The sequence below is a fragment of the Cariama cristata genome, unplaced genomic scaffold (genome assembly GCF_000690535.1).
Source record: "Cariama cristata isolate BGI_N322 unplaced genomic scaffold, ASM69053v1 scaffold1004, whole genome shotgun sequence".
Classification (NCBI taxonomy): Eukaryota; Metazoa; Chordata; class Aves; order Cariamiformes; family Cariamidae; genus Cariama; species Cariama cristata.
In genome coordinates this window covers 12498-21963 of record NW_009612133.1, presented here as the reverse complement: position 1 = coordinate 21963, position 9466 = coordinate 12498, and the positions used below count along the sequence as shown (strand labels likewise).

General features: G+C 36.4%; 1 protein-coding gene across 1 annotated transcript in view; it reads left to right on the top strand.

Annotated features, from left to right (window-relative positions):
- Window positions 1–1095: 1095 nt before the first annotated feature.
- Window positions 1096–9466, top strand: part of LOC104160374 (actin-related protein 3) — an 18192-nt gene continuing 9821 nt past the window's right edge. Inside the window, exons 1-5 of the mRNA XM_009698479.1 lie at window positions 1096–1137; window positions 3378–3412; window positions 3512–3567; window positions 7835–7959; window positions 8508–8618. Coding sequence (XP_009696781.1) covers window positions 1096–1137; window positions 3378–3412; window positions 3512–3567; window positions 7835–7959; window positions 8508–8618 — 369 coding nt within the window. The remainder of the gene's footprint in view (window positions 1138–3377; window positions 3413–3511; window positions 3568–7834; window positions 7960–8507; window positions 8619–9466) is intronic.

Genomic DNA, 9466 nt, shown 5'->3' with positions numbered 1-9466 from the left:
GTATATATATTGATAGATAGTATGGGGAGGTGTGTATATGTGTATGGCTCTCTATATACCTACACGCATATATATGTATCTACACTTTGTGGACTGCTTTTGGATACTTTGTAGCTTATCTTTTGAAGTAAATTTAAAGGTTGTGATTATCCAGCACAGTTTTTTGCCCTGTTTGGTTTTTTCTTTTCTCCTTTTCTACTTAAACGAGCTAATAGGCCTACAGAAACACTTCAGGTAGCTGAATGTGAAGAAAACATCTGAATGATCAAGGTTGAATTCAGGTTTTCACCTTTGGGATTTTGTAAATCAGTTCTGTGTTACAGATTTTAATGGAAATCTGCTTATACTTTTATACTCATCTGTACAGTGCCTTGCTCTCTTACTGCTGAGTGCCACAAATTCAGTGTGGGAAAGCCGAGTCCGTGTCTCATGAAGTGACATGTGCCTGCCTGTCTCCATGGAAGTCCATCCTGACACTCTTCAGTGCTATGTAGGAAGCAAGACAACCTGTGATTTACTGGAAAACTGTGATCCAGTATTGGTATGGTGTTATGATATCTGTAACATCAGGATTTTTTTTTTTGTAGTGGCAGTGATTGCTGCTCTGAAGGAGGCAGGGCGTGCCTCGTTCCCCTGTGAATCATACATTAGTCAGACACTTTGCCCTGTATGAACTGCTTGTGGAAACTGTGTGGTTGTGAAATGTAGCTTGCCGGTGGTATCCTTTTTTTTCATGTGATTTAAATGTTTGCTTCAAGTGACAGTGGTAGTATAGATGTGGTCAGTCTGAGTAAAGCCTCATCTTTGAAATTTTTTTTTAAAAAACCTGCTGATATTAGAATCCGTGTTTGGAGAACTGAAGGTTTTTATCAACTTTTATTCATTCTTTAACTTACTTTTTTTGTCTCACCTATCACATTTTTAAACTTGCATTTTAACTCAAGAGTATCTATCTATATATGTTTAGTTATGCAAATCAAACTTACTGTGTATTATGCTTATTACCATAGTCCCTGGCAGCCCTCGCTACTGCCCGGAGCCCCATAGTACCGGTCACCGTATGAATACAGCAAAAGGCTGGCTGTGCCTGCGAACATGGAGCTGGAGGGGCAGGAGGTGGCAGCGGGTCCTGTCCCAGTGGGCAGGCACTGGTGACCTTGATGGTGTGTAGGGGAGAGTGTGACCATTGTGTTGGGAGACTCCGTTAGAGACTTGCTGATAATACTTTAATATTTGGAAACCAGAAGCCATACAGGGTGTCTCCCCCTCTTTTTTTTTTTTTTCCTTTTCCTTTTTTGGAAGCCTAAAAATGTGTCTTTTTTTTTTTTTTAAAAAAAATGAGTAAGGAGACTTCTTGCTGAGTAGGCCATAGTATTTTTAGATATGCTGATTTTATGTCTGAATACGGTCTTTTTATATGAAATTCATCTTTCATTTGACTGTTTTTCTTTAAGTCTGCTGGCTGTGTGTGTGCTGGGCAGTCTCCCATACCACAAGCAGCTAAGCAGCTTGTTACCTGCAACAGTTTAGCTTTTGTTTTCTTTGAAATACTGAGTTTAATAATCAAATGGGTTTAACTTTTTTGCTTGTTAAGGCACTTTGGATCTAGTTGTAGGTTTATCTAGGCTTCAGGCTCCAAAGTTCCTGTGTAGATTTAGCGTTAAAACCTATGTGCTACTGTTCCTGATTTGCAGGGGAAGGTAGAGGCAGTGAGTCAGTATTTGCTGGTTTTCTTAGTTATTTTCTTGTGGCACTAAAAGGCTGTTAAAACACTGTAGGTACAGTGAACAGTTTTATTCTACATGACAGGTCATAGAAGCATGAATTTGTGGAATTCTTGATATTTCTTTTAGGAACTAGATGTTTAAGAAGAAAATAAAACCCCCAAACTTCTAGAGTGTGCAAAATCTCAGTTGCAAGTCCTGAGTCCAGGCACATAGAGTGCATGATGCTCACCTCTTCATGAGGTGTAAATTTCTTTCTGGTATTTAGTTTCTTTTTCCCATTATTTATCTTATTTTGCCTGTGAAGTTTTCTTTTTCAGTAAACATTCCTGTTGATCAATGTGAAGTCAAGGGTGTTTTGCATGATTACTCCCAACTGTTACAATGCGTTACAGACAAGATCAGGTTTACAGCTTTAAAAATACTTCTCTTGCAAAGCATTTTTGGTATTAGATGAAGTCCTGTGCTAACCAGTTTGTTATTTAGAGAGAAATACGTTTTCCTTTTGAGAATACGTTTCTCTTGGCCCAGCACTAATGTGTGCAGTTAATGTCAGCGATAGAAATTGTGTAGGCGTTAGCGGACGTGTGAGCAAGTTGTGAACCGCTGCATCAGTAGCATCATGGCAAAACCAACTGCAGCAGCACTCCTAGCCTGTAAAACCAACCTCTTACTGTATTTGTTGTCAGGCATTTTGCTGTGTTCCTGACATAAATTTATGAATTGTTAAAGTTAGTACTGCCTTATACTGCCTAAGATCTTCCAGGTTTGTGATAGAGTGCTGAAAATTGTAGAGGTGCTACTACAGTGTTTCATGCTTTTGCTGATGGCACTACTTTAGTTAGTACAGCTGTCTGGCTGTATAAAGAAAATGAGAACTTCGTTATATCTGTGTTTGCTAAAAATGTGTGCGTAGGCTGTAACTCTTGAATGTAGTGTGCATTTTGTTCTGCATGTTTTAGAATTTGCCCATGCTGTTGTTAACTCTTTGTAACAACACTTCTAGCAGCTGGATATTTTTGGTACTGTGAGTGTTGTAGTTATTTTTCATGAATACATTGATCATTTCTTCAGTTGTCTTACATCGTGACAATGGAAATGATGTATATATCCATAGCACATTCTGGAAATTGGGTGGGTGAAGGTGTGTAGTTCTTTTCCTCTTGCTTTCCTTAGTCTTATTAAACACGTTTTCAAGACCGTTTTCCATTTGTTAAATGGAATTTCTTTCGCTACCACTGTCATGATCGGCTGTCAGTACTTGCCACCTACGAGAGTACATCTTGGGAAATGCTTGTGAAGTAATGGTGGCCTGTGGCCAGCCCTGCCATGTGCCCAGCTGGCAGACCATGGGCAAGGGAATTTTTTCCCCTATAGTAAGCAGTTACAAAACCACTTCTACCACTAACACTTACTATATGACAATATTTCTATGGAAATGCTAACTGCTGAGCAGGGAGGAACTACTCTGACTCTAAATTATACTCCTAAGCATTAATAAATTGAATTGCGTCCTTTGTGTTCTGTAGTAAAATTTTACTGGAGTTGGAGTTAGCAATGGTGCATAATTTGTGGTAGGGAGCATTGTTTTATCTTTTAAAAAAAGAGAAGCTGTTTGGTGTTTTTTTTTTTTTTTTTTTTTTCTTTTTAAAGGGAAGTCAGTGGGTCTTTTTGATATGGGAAGAGAGGTATGTTCATTAAAAAAGGAAAATCTCTGGTATTTGTCGTATTAAATATTAATTAAATATAGGTTATAAATTATAACCTAACCTTTTTTGCCTCAACAGGTATACAAAACTCGGATATGCCGGTAATACTGAACCCCAGTTCATTATTCCTTCATGTAAGTATTTGTTGCTTCGGTATGAATGCTGAAGTTACGCTTAGTTTCTATAACATGCTATATAAAAAAAGCAGTTAAAAATGAGCAACTTGAAAACGCCTCTGAGTGATGACACAGTGATAGTATGGCTGTGTTCTGTTTTGCTATGCATGCTCGGTTTAGAAAGATAGATTATTTTAAATAGTATTCTAATATTTGAAGTTAATTTGTTGGAAATTGATATCGTATTTAAATACAGTAGCATGGCTAAATGCACTTTTTAGAAGGCTCTTCCCTTGTTAGTGATTTATCAGGTAAAACTTTAGTTGATTGTAACATTGAATGGTTTAATATATTCAGGGTTTAAAATGTTATACTTGCCAAGTATTTTTCAATATTAAAATGATGTTAATTTACTATGCTTTGCAAATAAAACAAGAAAACATTCCCCCCTGCCCCCAAATTGCTTATTTATTTGCCCGCTGTCTTCTGAACTCTTTCTCCCACTTGAAGCGATATGGCTGTGCTCTAGAGAGCGGAACTCAAATCAGCTTCCTTTAGAAATGCTTCATGTTTTGACCTCCTACACCGCTTGGCATTTTGTTGTTGTTCATCTGTGCCAAAATAATCATGTATTACATCCTGGTAAAAAGGAATAATTTGTACACCCAGTTTTCCTTGTAAACGCAGCAGGAAGAGAGCTAGAACTAATATTACTTAAGCGTAGTCACTGTAAAATAGAACTTGGTAGTTCAGGCTCTATGTTAATTTTTCTAGAAAATATGCTTCAAAAAGCAGCTTTCATGGAAAGTTAAGGTTAATTCACTTAATGTGTTCTCCTGTTTTCATACAAGTAAGAGGATCCTTTCAGTCTCTTCTGTATTGGCTTCTAATATGTAGTTCTTAATTTGTTTGGTTTTCCAAATTAACTTCATTTGGCTTATCTCAGTGGCATTTAAAATATACTCTATAGTTTTGTTTTTCACACAAAAACTAGTTTTAATATTAGATTTAGAAAGTTACTGAACCATTGGAAAAAACTTTACATTGCTCTTTAAGCTTTATAGCAGTCTTTAAAAATAGGCAAATGGTTATTTTATTAAATTTCAGATAAGTAGAATTTACATACTTTTTCTGCATCTTCAGATTTGGTTTACTTAATTTTAAAATCACTTTCTTGTTCCAAAAAAGGAGAAAAGATATCATGACACTTGAAACAAATTCTGGGAATGAAATGACCTGTTAGATCGTTAAGCAGAGAAATTTGTACAACAGGGATGCTATTAAAGAAGAAAAGGGAGGAAATGAGATTTTTTTGACGGCTTTTTGCTATAGTGTGGTGTATGTTAAAAAAAACCCAACAAAAACCAAACAAAAAAACCCAACCCTGCTCTAGTCTAGATACTCCTACAGCTGAAATGGTCCTTGACTGCAATTATCTTAATGAAAAAGGCATTTTTCTCATTTGTACTGTAATCCAAGTTAGATAATTACTAACTGCGTGAGTTTGCATTAATCCTCTGCCTCAAATGAAATAAAATAGCACTAGTGTAATCCACGTTAGAGGAGCGAAAATAGAGTATAGCAGTACCTAGTTTCAAAGTAAAATGTTATGAAAAACTGTGCATCTTTTCAAAGCACTTTGGTGTCTTTAGTTGCCTTAATATTATCCCCAGTGGAAAAATGGTTTGGTTTCTCCTTTGATTTCCAGCAACGGTGGTTATATTTTATCAATTTGATTGTCTAAAAAATGTTTGCTGTTAAACAGGTTTGAGCAGCATTCCTTCTGCCTTGTTCACTTGCTGCTTATCTTATTCACTCCTCCTCTTAACAAATTTTTATCTCCTTATATTGTGTTCTTGATTTAATTCAGAATATGCATCTGTAGAGATGATAAATGCTTGCTTGAAAAGTGAGGTAAATGAGAATATATTGGGCCAATTTTTTGAAGAGACTTGTGTTCACTGCTTTCTTCCCTGACTGCTTTTGAGATCTTACCAGATCATTAATTTTGCTTGATTTTTATTCACTTAATCCTTTTTTCCTGCTGTATGTTAAAATAGGAGTCAACTTCTTTGCATTAGCCAGTAGTTCTCTTTATTTGTCATCTATTTCAGTTTGTCTATGATAGTTTACATGTTAGATGGCCCTTTCTCTACCTTTGAAAGAAAAAAATGGGTTGAGTAGTGGTTAAGCGCAAAAAATTATTTGATGCAAGTACGCCCTCTTTTTTTATAAAAGCTGTTAATTCTTGTGCCAAGCAAACCGAAGGCAAATGCTGTGAGATACCACTGGAGTGCTGCCCATCTTTGGACACCATGGTAGCCTAGCTCTGGTTTCAGCAAGATTTATTTCCCTGTTTGTATTTTCAGGATATGATTCTTGGTTCAGGTTGTTTCGTACTCATTTCTGACTTTCCAGACCAGGACTGAACAGGCTAGCCTCAAGGTCAGCAAAATATTGAGAGCTCCCATCTTGTTTTAGGCTTGTAACAGGGTGAAACCACTTTGACGTGAAATTTTCTATAATCCTGTGGCAAGTGATGGTGTTTTACTTGAAAATTCTTGAAGAGAACACACTCATCTTGACTGAAAAAATTTCCCAAAATGTGTGAGCTCTGTAATGATGACCTGAAAAATATTTGGCAAGATTCTTCTTTTCCCTAGCAGCAAACGCTGGCCTTGCGACATCTCCTTCCCCACAATTTTAGCTTCTACTTCCTATCTACCTCCCATGCTATTTGGCTTCCTCCAGCCTTTTGCTTCCTCTCTGCTCTCCCGTAAGCTGCTACAGAAGTTACAGTATGATTCAGTTGTCTTCCTGAAGACCTCAAAATAACATTTTCTGGTTTATCCTGTTCAGTCTTTCACAACCTTTAACTTTTTAGTTTCTCTGGCTGCACAGCTCTGGTTTTGTTGATGTTTTTGGGAAGAGAAGGGAGAAGGATGGGGAGCATCGGTGAACTGACGGTGCTTCACCCTCACACGCTATTGATTTCCAGATCCCGTAGCTGTCCTGCCGTGTGTTCAATAGACTTGAGGATGCAGCAGCTGTTTTCATACCTTATTTTTTAATCTTAGTTGTGAGCAAACAACTTCTTACTGAAGGTCGGAATTAGCAAAACAATTCTGTCTTTGAAAGAGCTTTTGGATCGTGACCTTTGAATAATTGAGACTGATATTAATGCTTCTTATATACAGGAATTTCCTCATTTGTGTGAAGGATTGTGTTTAAAGGCAATTAGTAAGACTTGAAAAAATACAGCAGGTATTGCTGGCACTGCAACCCTGGTAGCCAGAGGGCTGATGCAAAAGATGAGCGAAGGGAACATCTGTGTTCCTGTGATACCTAATCACGGATCCATCTTTCCAGGATCCTGTGTTTAGCCTTAGCCAGTATTTTTCTGATTAAAAACTTTTTTCTGTATTTGTGATGAGTAGTTATCCTGGAAGGAATAAATTGCCAAGATACAAGCTCTTAACTTTTGCCAGTTATTCCCTGAAGTGAGGGAGAGATTTATAGTCTTTCTTAAATGAAATTCTCCATCCTGTTCTTAACGATAAGATAGGAGTAGGATTTAAAGGGAGAAATTAAACATAGACTTTGTGAAAATCAGTTTTAAACTATCTAAAGTTGTATCATGTGGCCATACAAATTTCTGTCCTTTTAAAAATACTCCTTTTATATCTGTCTGATTTTCTTTTTCTGTATGCCTTACAATTTTCTCCTACTTCTTTCTTCCTGCAACCTTTTGTACAGGTTTTTTGCTTATTTAGTTGCTATTCAGTCCCTTTTGTGTGCCATATCTCACTTTTATAATATGTCCAGAAATCAAATTGGTGTAAGTGAAGTAAACCATCTATTTATATAATGGCAACATGTTTTCTTTCTTGCTCTTTATACAACTTCTACACCTGTGTTCTTTTTTTTTTAAAAAAAAATTATTAGTGGAGCGTGCAGCAAATTTGCATGCTTTCTGAATAAAAAGAGATTTCTAGGGATTCCCTATCTTAGGGATTCTTTTTATATTTTGTCTACCTGATTGCATGTTGAGTGTCTTAACAACTAAATCTGTATTTAGATCTGTATTGTTTTACTTTATAAATCCTAATTATGTTTACCTGTGATTGGAATTCAAATTATCTGTGTTTTATTTAGCTGTTCTGTGTTTATGCCTGAAACAAAGGATGAATGCAATTACAGTGTGTTCTTATTTTTGAATGTTGGGGTTTTTTTTTTTTAGTGCAGAATATATGATCCACAATATTGTTTGTGTTCTTTGTTGAAGGTATTGCTATCAAAGAATCAGCAAAAGTGGTCGATCAAGCACAGAGAAGGGTTTTGAAAGGTGTTGATGATTTAGACTTCTTTATCGGGGATGAAGCAATAGAAAAACCAACTTATGCAACCAAGGTATTAAATGTTTAAAATAATTTTCCAGTACTCTTTAGAAAGCATCAACTATACAGTAAATAGCTTCTTAAGAATGCTTTTTGCTAACTGTAATCTTGTTTTCTTATTAACTCTCTTAATGGAAGATAAGGTTTGGTATTAGTTTTGTTGACCTTCAGGAGCATGTGGGATTTTGCAAAACAGTATGTGACTACATATTTCTTTTGAAGTGAAGGGAAGCTGGGAGAGTGTTAGGAGAAATACCACATTCTTTCATGTTCCTTGGCATCTTCTGTCAGCAACGTTGGAGTCAGGATACTGGGCTAGGGGGAACCTTTGGTTTATCCCAGTGCCACCATTCTGTTGTACTGAGAAAAGCGCAATGCATTGTCTCTGCTATTCAAGGTTGGAATCTGAATTTTGAATAGATGTCAGATGGGAATAGGGAAAACCTAATGCAAGGTTTATTGCATATGTAGATCATATGCTTTTGCTGCAGTTGAAAACACTGATTTCTTTTTTTTTTTTTCTTTTGTTTCCAATTATATTTTGTTACTGTTCTGCAACAGTGGCCCATCCGCCATGGTATAGTTGAAGACTGGGACTTGATGGAAAGGTTTATGGAACAAGTAATCTTTAAGTATCTAAGGGCAGAACCTGAGGATCATTATTTTCTTTTGGTAGGTAAAATTATGTCCTACTTATCTAATTGCATATGGCTAGTAAGAATGTGCTGATTTATGTAACAATTCTTAAATATGAATATTCTTATCTTGAAAACGAAAGTGACCTGGCTTATGCCATCTAGGTTCTTTAATTTTCTAAAGATGTCAGAGTGTCTGAACTAAAAACTTTTTTTCTATTCTCTTACTTGCCTCCAAATTGCGTCTGCTTCATCACTTTTTTCTATGACTTATCCACTGAATTCAATGATCAAGTTTACTTTTTTGTGGCAAAAAAGTACTTGTATGTAAAAACACACAATTATTTTGTTTTTACAGTGCTGCCACCTGGATGATATGTCTAGAGTGTGAATTTTTGTCTTTTTTTGTGAAATCAGAAGGATTGGTTGTCATATTTGGGCAAATTAGATTTGAATTAATGTTATTCTGAAGCATCTGCTATTCCTTAGTATTTTATTTAAGGCCATTGAAATAGGCAATTTGTTTAAACTTTGTTTTAGTATGGCATTTATAGAGCAAATTTGGAATTAGAGGTGTTGGCCATACTTGTTAAAGAACGTCTAATGCAACCATCTTCTTGAAGCAGGTCTAATTGGGTCCAGTTACTCAAGGCTGTGTCCAGCTAAGCTTTGAATATCTTCAAGGATCAAGATGCCATAACAACTCTGGGCCCCTTTTCCCATATTTGGCCACTCTCATGTTACCTTTTTTCTTCCTAATACCTGCTTAAGATTTCTCACATTGCAGTTTGTCTTCATGGCCCCTTGTCCTATCACTTTTGTGAAGAGTCTGGCTCCCTCCTCTTTTTACCCTCCTATTACGTAGTTGATGCAATGGAAGAGTGA